Here is a 17,711-nt window from a genome sequence, read left to right as displayed (position 1 = left end):
GCAGGAGCTGATAGTGCATGAGAAAATGCACCGATATGAGCTGAGAAAGGAACGCGTGCTTCGATATGTGTACTATTCTAGATAGTAACAGCAGTAATCATAGACTTGTTGTGTTCCTAGGAACCCCCTTTTATTTGCATTCCTTTAATTTGCAAGCATAAAAGGTCATGTACGATAACAGGTCGATCTTTTATGCTTTTCTGTGGTAATGTTCAGTAATAACTATCTACATAATCCTGATAGTGAAAGAAATAGTAATGTATATTGCTTGATGAGGAGCGGAAATATTTATATCGTTTAATGATTGAGAATTCAGATAATCAAGTGATGTATGAATGATGGATTTGTAATACGAGGTGGGTTTTTGCTTTGCTTCATGAGGAGGGATCTTATGTTACTTATGGTACATCGAAGGGAAAAAACCCTCAGACAAAAAAGAAGGTCTGCTAAACTACACATTGTGAATAGAGAGATATCTAAATATAATTTAAGTAGCCTTGCCACCGATGATGGCGCCAATACCACCGGGGACGCCATTTGCAATGGAGTCAATGTCTGCAGGGCACGCAAAGTTGACGTGTTGATCCTTGATGGTAGGACTGATGTTGAAAAAGAGAAGTTTGACAGTCAACTTGAGATCATAGTTGATGGTCAGATCTGTGGCGTCACCACCAAGTTTGCCACATCTGGTGAGAATGTCCTTAACGACAGTGAAGCCAGGGTCCTGTGAACCTGAATAAGCGGCCGAGATAGGGAAGGTAATGGTCTTAGTGGTCTTGCTTGGAAATTCAACATTAGTCAGGTTGCCTCCTCCAATTGATGGTTCATACTTGGGATAATAAGCCTAAGGAGAGAAAAAGAGAAGTCTTATTTGTGAATAAATGGTGCATAGTCAAAAATTTACCCATTGCCAAGCGCCAATCAACTGACTGAACTCTCTTTGGGTCTCGCCTTTTTTTTTTTTTTTTTTTTTTTTTGTTGTTGTTGTTGTTGTTTTCAGCCTCAGAGCAAGAGCAAGAGCACCGCCGCAGCCCTCTTTTTTGTTGATGTCTTTTCCCCTCCATCACATCTTGTTGACAAAACAGCCCTTTTGGGAAAACATGCATGGATGTATTTAAAAATGCATACAATGAGATACACAAATGACAAATGAGGGGAGGCAAGGACGAGTGCAGAGAAAGAGAATATCCGACTTCCCCTTTTTACACCCCTGGTTGTAAAATAAAATGTGATCAATCCCATAATAAAACAAAGAAAAAAAAAAGCTTACAGTAGCAACAATCGACTCAAACTTGAATCCAAGTGGGTTAGGGTTGGTGACCTCAATGTCAGCAGCAAATTGAACTTGCAAGGTGGTGCCACCCTGGTTGAAGAGGAACTGTGGTTCAGCTTGCATACCCTTATAGTTGACGGTAGGCACTTTGAAGAGAGTGAAGACCACGACAACTAAGGCAATGATGAGCAGCAACAGAATTATACAGAAACAACAAGTGATGCGTCCACAGGTAGAGCGGATACAGGGGAAACAAGGCAGACATTTTGATTTTTCCTTTTTGCCGTACTTGACTCGAGTCACACCACTCTTGTGACGAGTCAAGCCCTCGCTCGTTTCCATGTCTGCATAGGGACGCATAGGTGCAGTGTCATTGGAAAGTGAAGGACGCTCTTCATCATAGCCATTGTAGTAGTTATTGTTGTTGTCATATCCATACGATTCACGGTTGTTGCTATTGTAGCTAGCATAGCTCTGGTTGTTGAGATTGTTTCCATAAGGGTCATAGGAGTTGTTCTGTTGGGTATTCAAATGATGCATCGCATAGGTCTGGCCTACACCTGCACCTGCACCTGCAGCTAGGTTTTTCTCTGTGAAGGATGGAGAGAGAGCATGTTCGTTGGTTTGACTAGTGTTTGGCATATAGTCTGGGTTGTAAGGGGTAGTCTTTTCATAGCTGTTGTTGTTATTGGGGACAACAGGATCATCGTCAAATGGCGAACTAATGTATGTTGGTGTGGTAGTAATAAAGGTGTTGCCAGATGATGGCTTCGTAGAGTATGGGACTGAGGGAGAATACGAAGAAGCCGGGACATAGGCGGCAGTCTGGTTTTGCCTCGGGGAAGTGGGATTGTTGTAGTAACTCATGTATTAAAATTGCGTGCGTGGATATCTAGGGGTGTCTAATGAGGTGGGTGTGTGTGTCTGTATATATATATATATAAATGGTATAGAAGACAAGTGGTAAAGGGAAGAAGAGGATCAACAGAAGTAATAAGGAAAGATGAAAGGAGTAAGGACAGGGTAAGGTGAGAAGGTGAGAAGGTGAGAAAGAAAGGAAGAAAAAAGAGAGAGGAGGGGACCTGCTTGTGCATTTTGAGAAAACAATCATCATTGAAGTAAATTTCCTTTCTGTCACAAAATTCTATTTTTATGATGCAGAATACATTCACTCTTGCAATCTGCACCAAACACAGCCCTGTGTTTGTCAAAATGATTGATGATACACTACTTCAGCCTAGCGTATCATCACTCACGCCATCAACTTTAGTGGCTCCTAGTCTACGAGGACTACACATTATTTGAAATGGATTGCGTATTCTTAAGAAATAGGGACAAAGTATTTTGAAAAAAGCAGCGGAGGCATTCCTCGATGGAAAAGGGCACCTGGACGTACGACTGACTGTCATAATTAACAATCGAAAAAAAAAAAGTGCACAAAAACCATACAAGACATGAAAAGAAAAAAGCCACATTAAAAAATGTCTTATTCAAGACACCATAAAAATAACGAGATCAAGACAATCAAACATCATTATGGTTCTGTATTTCACATCTAATGGTAATTCTAGATTGGTATTGCAAGACATTTCATTCTTTAGATGCCTTGAGAAACTAAATAACCAAGACACAGGAGAAGATTGTGAGTACTTTACCGCTTCCTGTCATTAACGGCCACCCTGCTCTTTTATCTTTCGTTTCTCTCCTCTCGACTTCAAATCATCAGTTGTGAGTCCACCGGCCCTGATCTTCATGGGCAAGGATAAGTATGAAAACGAGGACCTAATTAAGCATGGATTTGAGGAAGACGTGTGGTTCCACGTCGATAAGCTCTCGAGTGCACACGTCTACCTGCGACTGGGACCTGACCAGACCTGGGATAACATTCCCGAGAGACTCTTGGCTGATTTGGCACAGCTTGTGAAGGCCAATTCAATCGAGGGGAACAAGAGAAATAATCTCACAATCATCTATACTCCATGGTCCAACCTCAAAAAGACTGGCGATATGGATGTAGGTCAAGTCAGTTTTAAAAAGAACAATCTAGTTAAGCGCGTCCATGTGGCAGAAAGGATTAATGAGATCGTCAACCGGCTCAACAAGACCAAGGTTGAGCGGTTTCCAGACCTGGCACAAGAGAAGATGAATCATGAAAGGACTCTTCGTAAACAGCAACGACTGAAAGATCAGGAACGGCAACAGCAAGAACATGAACAAATTCAAAAGTTGAAAGAAAAAGCATCAGAGCGGTCATATGCGTCTATCTTTGAAAACGCAGATATGACGGGCACATCCAATTACAGGAATATGGATCATGATGGTGATGTAGAGGCCTTTGAAGAAGATTTCATGTAGAAAATAAAGGTTTAAAAATCCGAAAGTAGCACAATTTTGACCCAAAGACAAAGAGGTCAGCTGATATATTACTTTTTACAGTCAGTTTGTTCAGGCGCTTGTACACCTCTCGCTGTCGTTATATGGATCATACTCCTTGGATCTGTTACTGAGTCTTGCATATCCTTCAATGCACACTTCTCTTTTTGCCTGCTATATGCCATACAGTCCAGCTCCTTCTACAGGACCATAAGTTCTTCTTCACACTCTTCGAACGCTTGGGCAGTGGCTTCTTCCCTCTCTTTAGCTCTCATCGCATTCATCTCGTGCGATAAAGCTGGCGAGATAAATCTCTCGAGAAGGGCTCAAAGTCGAACTCTAAGTGCTTGCTTTGATGTTTAATGCACGAAGGAGCAGCGGTATATTGAACATCAAAGCCGTCGTAGACCCTTGACGCCAAATACATGTGCTTGCAAGGGATCTTCTGTCGGACATAGTCGGGGCATGGACATAACTGAAAGAGACCTCGCTCTACGTCCGCGGCAACGGAGTTCTCTTTTCCAGATCCTTCGGATGACTTTACCGCGAGCTGTGAGGAACGAAAGAACGATTAGAACCTATCTATACTAGGATGTTTTTTCAGACTTAAAGTCAAGGAGATCGAAAGTTGCCTTTTGTTATTGTTGCCAGGCGGGAGCCTTTTATTAAGGTCCCGCCACGACCGCCACACGATGTTCTGGACCTCATGAATAAAAATGGAAGTGTCCCTAGGATGCACTCCCAAACCTCAGTACCTAACATATACACAACCACTTGTGAATTCTTGACTTTCGACACATACCTCGTTCTCGAAGGAAGCTTGAAGGAACACTTTTCGCCTCTGCCTCAACCTGTAAATCATGGGATGTTAGTTACGGTCTAACTGAACACAGCAACATTCAACACTTACTGAGACGATCATTACCGACTGAAGACTCTCTTCACTCGACCTCAATTCGTTCTTGATATTTTCAATCGTGACCACTGGAAACCATTGACTTCACCAAGTTGCGCTCGTTAGGACCCACAGGGAGAGCGACTCTAGGCTGTATTACGATTTTATGATTCTGATGTCTGAAATATGCATAAGTAATGGAACGAAAGAAAGATATCTTCGCTAAATATGGCTGCTAAGAGTAACACCCATGTCAAGGCGCGTCTTCACAAAAGATCCTCAATATAAAAGCTCAACAGATTTACGCCCAAAAGCTCTAGAGGCATCCAATACAATATTTTACATCATTCCTGAGAATCCCAGGTGCAATGAAACAGTTCTTGCAGACTTCACTACTGAAGGGAATGGCTTTTCAGTTTACTTATATTTTATTTGTTATTTTATTGATCAGCATTAGTGAGGGAAGATCCCAAGAGAGAGGGTACCTTACACTTGGAATAAAGGGAGTGCCAGTGTCATCAATGCAAAGACTTGGGCTCTTTGGCCTACCGTTCTTCTCGCGGACATCCTTGACATTTTAGCTGTAGTAGCAGCGACACCTCGTTCTGCGCGCTAAGGTAGAGCCAGAGGCAGATAAGTTGGTGGGTTGGTGTTCACTCCGTTTAGCAGAAATCACCAGATTTTCGCTAGTTTGATGTCGCTGGTATACGGTGGTGGCGTGTATCAATGTCATCAATGCTCTGTGAATCAATTAAATTATGATTATTATGACGAAAAATTTCGCCGCTGGTACACCGCCACTGGTGTACAAATACATTGGCATTACTCCAAACTGACATGAAATGTGAGCTTTTGTGATCGTGGATTGTGTACCTTGGGGGGGGGGGGGGGGGGGTCATTTGTTATGAGAGTCAGCAGCGCTCATGGTGCCCAGATGTCCGTTCCTGCAAGCATATTCAGGTGGTGTGCATTCGGCGAACAGAGGGTTGGCAGAGACAGAATAGCTCTGGTTTGCCAGATTGGGTCTCTTCCCAATGGTTCATATGTAACTAATCGCATAATTGAGGATACCCCACCTCTGCAAGAGCACACATCTATGCGTATTTTGTCGCATATTCAAGCTCTGATTGACATACTCAATAGTTGCGAGTTATTGAGTGAGAGATGATTACTGCATTGGCCAAAGTCAAGCACCATGAGAACAATGCCCATGTGTAAGCTGCAAAGTGGGTTAGCCGAATGAATAACTTAGGGAAAAAAAAAGGGTAGAGAGCAAGGGCACCTTTTTAGTAGTTCACGAATTGAATGCAGACTCTGTAGTAATCTGCTATAAGTCACAGGATACTTTGTTACTGATCCACGAAAAGCTCTATGGAATCTTGAAAATGTCCATCAGCTATGCTCTTTTCCTCCGCTTCCTTGTATTCCAAGTAACCCCAGATCTTGGATCTTTTTGAAAAAAAAAAAAAAAAAAAAAAAAAAAAAAGATGGAGACTTATATGAAACCCAATCTTTTAGGCGGCTTGTTATTCTCTGCTACGCCATCCTGCTTTTCGATAATTTTGTTGTTAATGACATTTCCAAGCCGGGAAATGTTACGGGTATAGTCGTTCTTGTTCAAAGAAAGGAAAGGGAGAGAGAGGAGGCCAGTCGTCGAAGAGTGTGAGGGAAGATTTGCCCGTGGAATTATGACGAGATTAATCTTGTTGCTCCACGTACACCTCACGCGCACTGCCATTTTTGGCTCAGTAATTCAAAAATAAATCAGGGTGCGCGTCAATTTTTTTTTTTTTTTTTTTTCATCTTTTGCTATCTCGCTTCATTCCTCGACTCGAATTCTGTCATTTAACCAGAGTAGATCACATAGGACAGTGAAAGCAATCGAATCGACTACTCAATAAGACATATTTACAAAGAATAACCAAGCAGAACTGGGGCTACATACACTGAGAGTACAACTCAACATCTCAGACATTGATTCCTCTATTCGTTTCAATGGACGCGGCTTGGCATACTGCTCAGGCGCAGTCTCCAAGGCCTAAAGGAGATTTTGTGTGGTCTGCAAAGCGGGTCTTCCGTGTGGCTCGTATTGCATCATTAGTTGCAGTTTTTTTGGCATGTGTAATCTCTCCAAGCGTCAATGTCCATGCTGCGCCTACAGACCCCATCGTCACTGAAAATAAGTTTGATAACGCACCACGGAAGGTCAACTATTTTCAAAACTCACCAGTATGTCCTAGATAATATGTGAAACTGTATCTTCCTGTTCACCTTGCTACATTAGACGTAAGGATACTAATATAGATGACATCAATCGTACACTTAATCCTTTGTTGCGACACTTCCTCAGATCATTCTCTATCAGGACGCCGCCCGTAACGTCTTTCGATCACCGGATGAAGGAAAGACCTGGAATAGAATTCAGGATGTGCCTGAGGGAGTTGCTTCTTCCTTGATTATGCACCCATTTGATCCTAAAACGGTATGATTGTCACATTTGTTGTCCCACAGCATCCTCTTAATAATATCTACTTCGTTTAATCTAAAACCTTTTTTTTTTTTTTTTTTTTTTCCTTCCTGCATCAATATTTAGGCTTACATTATCACGCAGGGAAAGACCCAGTACAAAACTACAGATCAGGGTCAGTCCTGGAAAACATTTCAAACAGAGTATATCCCTATTGAAGACCATTTCGTACTGTCCTTTCATGCCAAGCGGCCAAATTGGGTCCTGATTCTTCTAAAGCCTTGTGATGATCGTGGCCATTGCCATCAGGAGGTTCGTTATTAAGACATCCATCAGTACAAGGGATTTGTGTATTTATATAATGATTTTTATTATTATGGCTGAAACATTAGCTGATACTACAGTATTTTAAAATATTTTCCCGGCCATTGCATTCAATAGTCATTTTACACCAAGGATGGGTTCGACACAGCCCCCAAGAAGCTCTTGGCATTTACGCACAAGTGTGAATGGGCAGTTTCAAGCCCTAACTTTGATGAGGCACCAACGGAACTTATCCACTGTTTGGATTACAAAGCTCTCCGAGCGGATGGATCCATTGGGTTTGAGGATGCAAAGCTAGTCAAGAGTCAGGATTACTTCGAGACTAAAGAAACTATCGTTTTTAGCACGAGTGACCGCGCTGCGGTTGTCAACTTTGTTACAAAAGAGTCATTTATGCTGGTGGCTGAAAAACATCTCACTACAGGCGATATGTCACTCTGGGTATCAAATGATGCAAAGACATGGGCTAAAGCCAACTTCCCGGCGCCTTCTAATCTCCGTCAGGACGTAAGGAATAGTGATTATGAAGAATTATCTAAAAAAAAATTCGGAAGATTTCGTATTAATATCCCCGCTTAACTTTCGTTGCATTTGCTCCAGTCATATACAATACTAGAGTCGACTCCGTACAGTTTGATTGTAGATGTTAAGACCTCGCCAGGGGATTCATATGGAAATCTAATGTTGAGCAACTCAAACGGTACGTATTTTGTTCGTTCGAAGCAATATACAAACCGCAGATACGACGATACGGTCGACTTTGAGAAAATCCAAAATATCGATGGCGTTTACATCATCAATATCGTCGACAACTATGCATCATCTCCAAGGGATGATGAAGAGAAGCGCCTTCGCACACAGATCTCATTTGAGGCGGGTGCGAGCTGGCAGTACATTTTACCACCAGACACTAGGGCCGATGGAAGAAGAAACGCTTGCACTCCTAACACGGTATGCCTATACTAAATACAATACATTTCATGAATACAAAAAAAAAAAAAAAAAAAAAAAAAACCCCTAACTAAATACTCATTTATTGTGTTGTAGGATGGCTCATGTAGCCTACACCTTCACTCAGTTACATCCGCTAGAGTAGCTCCTCCTGTTTACAGTTCTAAAGCTGCTCCAGGTGTGGTCATGGGTGTTGGAAATGTCGGATCTTACCTACTTCCATGGGAAGAGTGTGATACCTACTTGTCGGAAGATGGTGGTCTTACTTGGAAAGCTGTACTTGAACATCCTCACAAATACGAATTTGGTGATCAAGGGGGCTTGATCGTTGCTGTGAGAGATGACAACGTTCCAGTGAACTTTTTTCAGTACAGCGCAGACCGTGGCAAGACATGGTAAACTGAATTATTATTTTTAAAAAGTTTAAAACTCATGTGATAAGTCCTGAGACCCAAACATTCTGATTTTATGGCTCTGCGTTCTCGTTTTAATGAATCGTTGGATCGTAGGCACAAGTATGAGCTTGATGATGAGAATATCCGCCCAGGGGCACTGGTTTCTGACCCAGAATCGACATCCCAAAAGTTCCTGCTCTTCGTTCGCCTTGGACTCAGGTTTAATGCCTATCAGCTCGATCTCACGAACGTATATGGTCGCAAGTGTGAGCTTAATGAAGACAATATGGACAGATCTGATTTTGAAAAATGGTATGCGCGTAATCTCAGGAACAATCCCGATTGCCTTATGGGCGTCAAAACGTGGTACTGGCGCAGGAAGGCCGATGCGGAGTGCATGGTTAAAGAGGACTTCACGAACCCCAAAAAGACGGACGAAATTTGCCCCTGCACAGACGAGGACTTTGAATGTGACTATAATTATGTATTGCAGGATGGCAAGTGTGTGTTGAAAGGCAAAGAGGCTATGCCAGATGGCTCATGTAAGAAGGAGGGCGATACCTACCTTGGATCATCTGGTTATCGCAAGATCCCAGGCAACAGCTGCGATTCTGAAAAGGGACTCAAGAAGGACGAACCTCAGATGAAGACCTGCACCGCTGAGACCATTCCAACAGATATTACGCACTCTATCACTAAATTTGACACATCATTGCTGGGCGGATTTCAATACTTCTTGAAATCTTCTGTGATCATGGTTATGACAGGATCTCAACAGGTTTGGCGTAGTACCGACGATGGCTCTACTTGGAAGCGTGTCTTGCCTGACGCTGGACGCTTTGTTCACATTGCTATCCATGACGAGGACGAAAAGCGAGCGTATCTCTTCACAAACGAACATGTTTATGTGACCCGCAATCGAGGAGAGACTTTTGACAAACATGAGCTGCCAGCGCCACCAAACAAGTTTATGTTCCCGTTAATTGATTTTCATCCAGACAGTGACAAATATGATTGGATGCTTTACCTTGGACAGAAGAAGGACGAATGCTTTACTCGCCTTTATCGCACTCAGAACGGTGGGGGTCATTGGGCTGAGGTTGATACATGGGTTGATAAAGCAGTATATGCGGCTCATCGGAAATTGGATATGCCTGATCATGGAATCTTTATGATGGCCTGGAAAAAACCTATGCCCGCAAACATCTGTCAGGATGAGGTCACGTCGACAGAGACACATCCCCTCCAGATGGTGTATAAACGCGACACGGATGTTCTGCATCTTGTTCTTTTTGATAATGTCGTCCAATTCTATGTGGTCGAGCGTTTCCTGGCAGTTGCAGTGGTAAGGTGACAAATAGGGTCGACATGCAGCAGACAAAAAATACTACTTTATGGCACGCATACTCACTCTCTATTTTTTATGTCATCTCCACTCACAGGATGTCGGAAACGACTTTATTCTGCATGTGTCTCTTAATGGTCAAGACTTTGCCCAGGCTGTTTTCCCACCAAATATTAGGGTAGACAAGAATGGGTTCACTGTCTTGCAATCCACCACAGGCAGTCTTGTTGTGGATGTAGCAAAGTCGACTGTTGCCGGTAGAGAGCATGGACGCTTGTTTAAATCCAACAGCAATGGAACCTATTTCTCATTGCAACTTGATAATACTAATCGCAATGAAGAACAACTTGTGGATTGGGAGAAACTTGGTGGAATTGAGGGTATTATTCTTGCTAACCAGGTGACCAATACAGCTTCGTTAGCTAAAGATGGGGAAAAACATGTTCGTTCATTGATCTCATTCAATGATGGCAGTACCTGGAACCCCATCCATGCACCCGTAGGCAGCAACTGCGATAGCGATGAATGCTCATTGCATCTTCACAGTGTTACTGACTACGATGGCCCTGGTGCTGTCTTTAGCGCCTCTTCATCTGTCGGTCTGGTCATGGGTATTGGCAACGTTGGCTCACATCTGGGACCTATAGAGACAGCTCAGACCTACCTTAGTCGCAATGCAGGCAGAACTTGGCAAAAAGTGAGTGACACACGTACTCTGTATGAGTTTGGCGATGAAGGCGGTGTTCTCGTTCTGGTCAATCCTGCAGAGCCAACTCAGGAAGTGTCGTTCTCATACGACTTTGGCACCACGTGGCAGAGGACCATGTTTGCCGATGAGCCTGTTTTGATCCAGGCTGTGACCACGGAGCCGACTTCAACCACATCCAAAATTACCATCAAAGGACTGTTCGCTGCTGGAAGTCAACAAGCTATCGTGTCAACATTGGACTTTAGCAACAGACGTCAATGCGTTATGGACAAGCGCAACCCAGATAAGAGTGACTTTGAGAGGTGGTCGCCATTTGAGGGTGAGGACGACCGCTGTATCCTTGGCAAAGAAGTAAGAGAACAATTATCGGGTTGACTATGTGCTTTGTTATTTAGTTTCTCAAGTGATGTTGGTGTTGACATTCTTTTTTTTTTTTTATTTTTTTTTTACCCTTTTTAAAACATTATAGCTTATTTATTGGCGTCGTAAGGCCGATAAGATCTGCCGTGTAAACGATGACGATGGAGTTCCAGACATGGAGCAAACAAATTGCAAATGCACGGAACGCGATTTTGAGTGTGATATCGGCTTCTTCAGAGATGATGCCGGGAAGTGTCAACGTTTTGGTCATGATCCTGAAAAGCCAAAGGTCTGTGATGGCACCTATATGGGTAGGTCTGGGTTTAAGAAGATCGAAGCTAGCGCTTGTGTGGATGGTGTGGATCTCGAGTCACAAAAAGTGGAGAGACAATGTGGCCCCAAGCGAGCAGTTGAGAGTAAAATGTCAAGGTTCAACAACCGATACGAGTACAATCAGGATTCAGTCTTTTACTTCCCCAAGTCTGATGTGGCCATTCTCAAATTGGAGACCCATGTCTACATTAGTCAGAACGATGGAAAAGATTGGGACGAGGTCGAAGTCGATGGAATTGTCACTGGGGTCCACCGTAACCCCTATGATGATATTCGGGCGATCATTGGGACCTCTGGCCGTAAGCACAAGTATACTCAAGACAGAGGCCTCAACTGGGATACGATTGAATTGCCACTACCCTCCGCAGCTATATCATTCATGCCCAATCCATGGTCGTTCCACCCAACCGAACCTGGATGGATGATTTACTTGGGCGAAATTGGTTGTAGTTACGAACGAGAAGATCATTGTCATATCGAAGCCTTCTATACCAAGGACTTTGGCAAGAACTGGCGTCCGCTCGCAACCTGGGTCAGATCATGTGCTTGGGCACGAGACTCGAGCTTTAAGCAGGTCAACAATGAGGGAATCTACTGTGAACAATACGATGACAGATCCGGATCCCAAAAGACTCTAATGAATGCGAACACTCCTGTCAAGTTTGTTTACACGGACAACTACATGAGGACGTCGCAAGTGCTCTTTAATGCCATTGTGGGATATGCAATTTATTCGGATTATCTCATTGCAGCCGAGGTAAAAGAAGCAAGAGAATCTTGATCCACTGAGGCGCGAAGCAATGAAATATGCATATGCATATATATACTCACACACTCTTTCCGTGCTTTTTGCCTAATCATTCTTAGTACGTGCCGAGTCAACGCGCGCTGAGGGTTGCCATATCAACGGACGGTATTAAATTTACACAAGCCCACTACCCTTCCAACTTTGATGTTGTTAATCCTGTATGATTTTGCTGCACGGTGACACTCTTTCTACTTTGTTTACATGGAATGAAACCACTCGATCTAACTAAACCTTTACTTTTGCAACATATGGCTTGAACTTAGGCATACACGGTCCTGGACTCAACTACACGGTCAGTATTTATGGCAATTAACGTAATCAACCGTCAAGGATCTAAGGTTGGGAACCTATTCACGTCCAATTCCAATGGCACCTATTTTTCGTTATCCAAGAAGTATGTCAGTGAGTCTGACATGGGCAACGTGGACTTTGAGAAGATGCAGGGTGTGGATGGTGTTGCACTCCTGAACGAAGTTATTAACCCGAACGAAGCTAATCAAGGGAAGAAGAAACAGCTTCGGTCGATGATTACAGTCGATAATGGAAATACATGGAATCCCTTGAAAGCACCGGAGGTTGATTCGGATAATCAGCGTTATGACTGCGTGGTTCGTTTTCCCACATTTGATTTATCATTAAACAAACACAACAATCGTTTTAAAAAAAAAAAAAAAAAAAAAAAAAAAAAACTGACAACGAATATTATCTGCTTTTTGCGTACTCATTCAAAATGATTTTAGGGTACGGATTGCAGCTTACATTTGCACAATTATCTTGACAGGAAACATTCCGAAGACATGTTCAGCTCCCCTTCGATGCCTGGTATGGTCATTGGTGTTGGAAACGTTGGTACTTCATTGGGAGAGTATGCTCAAGGCAGCACTTTCTTGACCCGAGATGGAGGTTTTTCCTGGAGAGAAATATTGCATGGACCACACCAATATGACTTTGGAGATCAAGGAAGCATCATTTTGCTGGCCAATGATGATGGACTCCCTACAGACCATGTGATCTATTCCCTTGACCATGGCAAAACCTTCCAACAGTTTGAGTTTTCAACGGAAAAAGTTATTATCCAAGACATTATGACCAAACCAGGTGGGATTGGAAAGTCTTTCCTTTTGTTTGCCGTCCCCCGAGCAGGCGGAGCCAATACTGCAAAGCAATTGATCTACCAGATTGATTTTGAGGGCCTAGACTTCCCTACTTGCCGACTGAATTTGAAGGATGAAGCAAATGATGACTTTGAGCGTTGGAGTCTTGCGGATCTCCGTGGTGAGGAGTGCATGTTTGGTCGCAAAGTTGAGTATTTCCGCAGGATTGAAGACCGCCAATGTTTTGTAGGTGAGCTGGCTGTGAATCCGCGGGAGATTGTCAGCAATTGTCAATGCACAGCTAAAGACTTTGAGTGTGACTTTAACTATGAACCCGACGATTCTGGCAAGTGTCAGTTGATCAAGGACGCAACGCCCGTTGTCCTGAACGAAAAAGAAATCTGTGCATCATTACCAGAAGGCCAAGACTACTACTATGAGTCCATTGGATACCGCAAGATGGCCTTCTCAAGCTGTGTGGGTGACCATGAGTTGTTTGGTCGCAAGAAATACTGCCCTGGAAGGGGTGGTATCGGATTCTTTGGGTGGACTGGTATCCTATTAGCTTCAGGCGGTGGAGCTTATGCCATTCTCTTTTTCTTGAACCGGTATAAGGGTTATTTGACAGGAAGACGAGGCTCGCCTATTCGACTCGGCAATGATATCTATGACCAGATCCATCTTCCTCGGTCATCCTCTCTTCCGACCATGAACATGCCTTCAATTCGTGTACCCCGGTCACTCTCAAGACTCCATGTTCCAAGTGCTATTTATGATACGTGGGATAAGCTCACAGCGACAGTAGGGGCACTGATGCCAAGACGCCTTCGTGGATACTTTGGAGGCTTTGGCAGTGGTGGACGTGGCGGATATGGGTATCAGAATTTGAGCCAGGAACCTGGAGAGGTGATCATGGACGACTATTTTGGTCACTATATGGATGATGATGACGATGATGCTGCGGAGAATACAATGTTGGGAACTGGCGGTGGGGATGAGCTCCAGGATGCTCAAGAGCGGTATCGAGATAACTCTGACGAGGACGATAATGGCGATGAAGACCTGAACAGTCTGGTGTGAAACAAATTCGTTTTTAGGGTTGCTCTTCTTACTTGAGCGTTGTCGTAATGACTGTAAATACATCAAAAGATAAAGATTCGTGTCTAAAATACTCTTCTGTTTCTTTAATAAAAAAAAAATAAAAAAATAAAAAAAAAATAAAAAAATAAAAAAAAAAAAAAAGATAATCCAAAGTCTGTTCGTCTCTATTTATCCAGTTGACTATAATGATATATAGCACTTTTTTTTTTTTTTTTTTTTTTATTGACATTGTTTATTCGAGTTCCTCTTCGTTCAGAGCATCCAACTGTGACTTGAGCTCCATGATCTTGAGACCAATCTTGCGTTGAACATCAAGCTTTTGTGCTTCGTCCAAGTCCTTCAACAGTTCATCATATGTGCTCAAGCATTCTTGAACAGCCTCACGTGCGGCTTCCTTGTCATCGTTGTAGTACACAGTTCCACGCGCTTCTTCTGCATATTCGAGCTAATCAACCGTTGTGGATTGTTTTGTAAAATTATAAAAATATTAGTCAAAAACATGAAGGAGTTTAGAAAGAATAGAAAAGCAATGAGAATTTTTTTATTTTTATTTTTTTAAAAAAAAAAAAAAAAAAAAAAAATCAAACCTCATCGCGTGCAGTCATGAATAGGTCAGTAATATTCTGTACACCCTTTTCGACATCAGAATTGTTCGTTGCAAAGAGGACACGCGAAGGCGAGACAATTGTACGTGTTTGATTCAACTGAGGTGGCAAGATTGCGATTCTCGTCAGAGTAGCCACAGTAGATTGACGGGACATGAGTGTTGATGCCAAGGAGGTTGATCGAGTTTTAAGAATCCTTGAGAAAAACATGGTGAAGACAAGACAATAAAGAGTATATACAAATATGTATAATAAATATGTACCAGGCAGGAAGAAGAAAGATTCAAAGGTAATGAATGGATGATTAAGTAAAAGAATGAAATGGTGTCAAATGGGATTAAAAAATAAAATATTCATATACATTTACATATACATATACATTTACATGTCTTTATCAGCACAGCCTCCCCATCCGATATATTTAATTTTGACAACACACAGTGTGCCCTTTGAAAGCTTTCTGTCCCTGACAGATCTCCTTGACACATGATATCATCTTTAACTGATCGAGAAAAGATTTTGTTAAACAATTTAAAAATGCATTGCAAATCCTTCTCCAGAATACATAATCCAAAGGTTGAGGAGCAACAGATGGAAACATAGCATTCAAAAAAAAAAAAAAAAAAAAAAAAAGATTTTAACGTTTCGCAGCTTCAATAGGACATTCTGATAACCATCCAGTTGGTTTGAAATGCCTTTCACAGAACAGAAAAGCTCTTGACTTCTCTCCATGGACCTTCTATGGCAAACCTGCTCTTTTAAATCATTAGAACAATAATAATATCTAGCCTGAATAAATCGATCATATGGATTTATAAACCACCTGACAACTTTGGAACCAAAAAAAAAAAAAAAGGTCGTGAAGGTGATTCACACTATTAATTTGACTTTATTTTCATGATTCTCGGAAGCCAGATGGCCCAATGAGATGTGACATTCACAACAGTTCGTGGAATCTCAACATGTCAATCTTATTCTGTAGAATCCTAACCATCGCATTCCTACAACCTCCTAAATCGAGGTATACACACCAGTGGATACACATTAATTACAAGAATCAATTTTTTTTTTTTTTTTTTTTTTTTCTTCAATGGCTGGAAAAGAAAATAATTACATTACTGAAGAAAACAATTAAACTACAGGGTAACAAAAGGAGGGTGAAAGTGGCTATTGTGATGTGGAAGAAGAGCAATGAAATAACAAGAGTGGAAACATGCGATGGCAATGATAATGAAAATGATTTTTTTTTTTTCTGTACTGAGGCTAATAAATAATTATGTTGGTTTTTTTTTTTTTTTTTTTTTTTTTTTTTTTCCTGGCTTTTTGTTTCGTTTGTTTGTTTTTGCTTGTTTGTTTGTTTGTTTGTTTGTTTGACTTTTGTATTGTGCGTTTGTTGCTGTCTGTTATGGGAGAAGGTTTTCTCTCCACAACAGAAATAAAAAAAAAAGTACAATACAGAGAGTGAAAAATAAAAAAATAAAAAAATAAAAAATCTTACAAATGATGAGACAAAACAACCGCACAGCAAAACAAACATCAACAGTGTTGACAATGGTAAAAAAATAAAAATAAAAAAAAAAAAAAAAAAATTATCATCGGCACAGGGTCCTGCCAATAAATTTACCAAGCAGCATGTCGATTAATTCCGCTGCCATTATTGCTGGAAAGTCCCTTGGGTTCTTGACCAACGACAAATGAACCAGGAGCCCTCATTGAACTGGGAGCTGATGGTGGTGAGGAGGCTGAGATCGACATGGTCGTGCTAGATACACTTTGGCTTCCAGGCGAAACTGGTGAGAGCATACCAGAGCCAGCCTGACCAAATGATTGTGAGATTGGGTATGATGAAGGTGCAGATGAGGCAGCACTCATAAATGACGAGCTCGCCGGTGGGGAGAGACTCATCATTGATGATGGACGCGAGTGGCTGCTGGCGCTGTAGTCAGGTGATGCTGGATTACCGTAATCATGAAAGCCTCGATAGGATGGTGAGCTGCCGTATGGAGAACTGGCTCCATTGTTGACACCACTCGTTGTTCCAGCACGGTTAGAGGGAGGCGAGAAACCATAGCCGACAGAATTGGGATAGAACGATGCTGTAGCTGCTGCTCCTCCATAGGAATGAGAGGGAGCACCTCCTGCGTGTTGACCACCATGACCGTAATCACCATAGTGACTTGCGCCTCCTGCGCTATAGGGTGAACTTCCGGGCATGGAGAGTGGGCGTCCGTTGTTGTTCCCACCATTCTGTGCAAAATAAAGTCCAGAATTCGAGAAACGCGAGAAGGACGAGTCCGAATCCATCATGCCTGAATTTGCCAGGGTATGTGGGGGAGCACCACCGTTGGCTGAATAAAACGAATTGGTTTGACCATAATCCCCGCCAGAGCTTGTTCCTGTGGGTGACGTTGGGGAGAAGAGGGCGCCTTGATGATGATGTTGTTGTGTATTCAAGCCCGATAAGTTGAACGAGGGGGGCATCTGCGCAGTTGTGTATGGGCCGCCATGCTGCTGCTGTTGTTGCTGCTCGATATGTTGGAGTTGTTCCTGGGGTGAGGCGTAGCTGTGATCATGGCTCAGAAGATGAGAATGTCGTCTATTGGGACCTGATGTGGAGGGTAGAACAGGAATGATGGTTGGAACTGGAGGCGTATCAATCTTGAAGAGATGAGGATCAC

The 17,711-nt window shown here is 42.5% G+C and overlaps 5 protein-coding genes across 5 annotated transcripts; 2 read left to right on the top strand and 3 right to left on the bottom strand.

The window, feature by feature from the left end:
• Positions 1-125: 125 nt before the first annotated feature.
• Positions 126-2,351, bottom strand: BCR41DRAFT_359804 (hypothetical protein). The gene is made up of 2 exons (XM_022025261.1): positions 1,271-2,351; positions 126-844 (listed from the first exon to the last, which is right to left on the bottom strand). The coding sequence occupies exons 1-2, from the start codon at positions 2,138-2,140 to the stop codon at positions 488-490; spliced, it is 1,227 nt and encodes a 408-aa protein (XP_021878266.1). The 5' UTR covers positions 2,141-2,351; the 3' UTR covers positions 126-487.
• A 425-nt stretch (positions 2,352-2,776) lies between these two features.
• Positions 2,777-3,636, top strand: BCR41DRAFT_359802 (coiled-coil domain-containing protein 25-like protein). Its single transcript, XM_022025260.1, has 2 exons — positions 2,777-2,834; positions 3,000-3,636. Exons 1-2 carry the CDS (start codon positions 2,810-2,812, stop codon positions 3,626-3,628), a joined length of 654 nt encoding a protein of 217 aa, XP_021878265.1. The 5' UTR covers positions 2,777-2,809; the 3' UTR covers positions 3,629-3,636.
• A 2,718-nt stretch (positions 3,637-6,354) lies between these two features.
• Positions 6,355-14,490, top strand: BCR41DRAFT_326240 (hypothetical protein). The gene is made up of 12 exons (XM_022021611.1): positions 6,355-6,770; positions 6,892-7,023; positions 7,135-7,320; positions 7,450-7,839; positions 7,933-8,283; positions 8,380-8,678; positions 8,793-10,023; positions 10,121-11,083; positions 11,202-12,182; positions 12,293-12,391; positions 12,497-12,841; positions 12,974-14,490. Exons 1-12 carry the CDS (start codon positions 6,537-6,539, stop codon positions 14,405-14,407), a joined length of 6,645 nt encoding a protein of 2,214 aa, XP_021878264.1. The 5' UTR covers positions 6,355-6,536; the 3' UTR covers positions 14,408-14,490.
• Positions 14,491-14,660: 170 nt separating this feature from the next.
• Positions 14,661-15,189, bottom strand: BCR41DRAFT_310505 (hypothetical protein; the record flags this gene model as incomplete). Its single annotated transcript, XM_022020993.1, has 2 exons — positions 14,661-14,873; positions 15,016-15,189. The coding sequence occupies 2 exons, from the start codon at positions 15,187-15,189 to the stop codon at positions 14,661-14,663; spliced, it is 387 nt and encodes a 128-aa protein (XP_021878263.1).
• A 700-nt stretch (positions 15,190-15,889) lies between these two features.
• BCR41DRAFT_149736 (hypothetical protein) lies at positions 15,890-16,682 on the bottom strand. Its single transcript, XM_022019588.1, has one exon. The coding sequence runs from the start codon at positions 16,568-16,570 to the stop codon at positions 16,121-16,123; it is 450 nt and encodes a 149-aa protein (XP_021878262.1). The 5' UTR covers positions 16,571-16,682; the 3' UTR covers positions 15,890-16,120.
• Positions 16,683-17,711: the final 1,029 nt, after the last annotated feature.

Source organism: Lobosporangium transversale (genome assembly GCF_002105155.1).
Source record: "Lobosporangium transversale strain NRRL 3116 chromosome Unknown BCR41scaffold_39, whole genome shotgun sequence".
Classification (NCBI taxonomy): domain Eukaryota; kingdom Fungi; phylum Mortierellomycota; class Mortierellomycetes; order Mortierellales; family Mortierellaceae; genus Lobosporangium; species Lobosporangium transversale.
This window is presented reverse-complemented; position numbering and strand designations above follow the sequence as displayed.

Bases quoted from the DNA above. Each gene is read 5' to 3' on its own strand.
- BCR41DRAFT_326240 (XM_022021611.1), top strand. From the start codon at position 6,537: ATGGACGCGGCTTGGCATACTGCTCAGGCGCAGTCTCCAAGGCCTAAA. The intron at 8,679-8,792 runs GTAAACTGAATT...GTTGGATCGTAG, and splicing joins GCAGACCGTGGCAAGACATG to GCACAAGTATGAGCTTGATG. The intron at 10,024-10,120 runs GTAAGGTGACAA...CTCCACTCACAG, and splicing joins GTTTCCTGGCAGTTGCAGTG to GATGTCGGAAACGACTTTAT.
- BCR41DRAFT_359802 (XM_022025260.1), top strand. From the start codon at position 2,810: ATGGTTCTGTATTTCACATCTAATG. The intron at 2,835-2,999 runs GTAATTCTAGAT...TCAAATCATCAG, and splicing joins TCTGTATTTCACATCTAATG to TTGTGAGTCCACCGGCCCTG.
- BCR41DRAFT_149736 (XM_022019588.1), bottom strand. From the start codon at position 16,570: ATGTTTGTTTTGCTGTGCGGTTGTTTTGTCTCATCATTTGTAAGATTT.
- BCR41DRAFT_359804 (XM_022025261.1), bottom strand. From the start codon at position 2,140: ATGAGTTACTACAACAATCCCACTTCCCCGAGGCAAAACCAGACTGCC. The intron at 845-1,270 runs GTAAGCTTTTTT...TTCTCTCCTTAG, and splicing joins TTGAGTCGATTGTTGCTACT to GCTTATTATCCCAAGTATGA.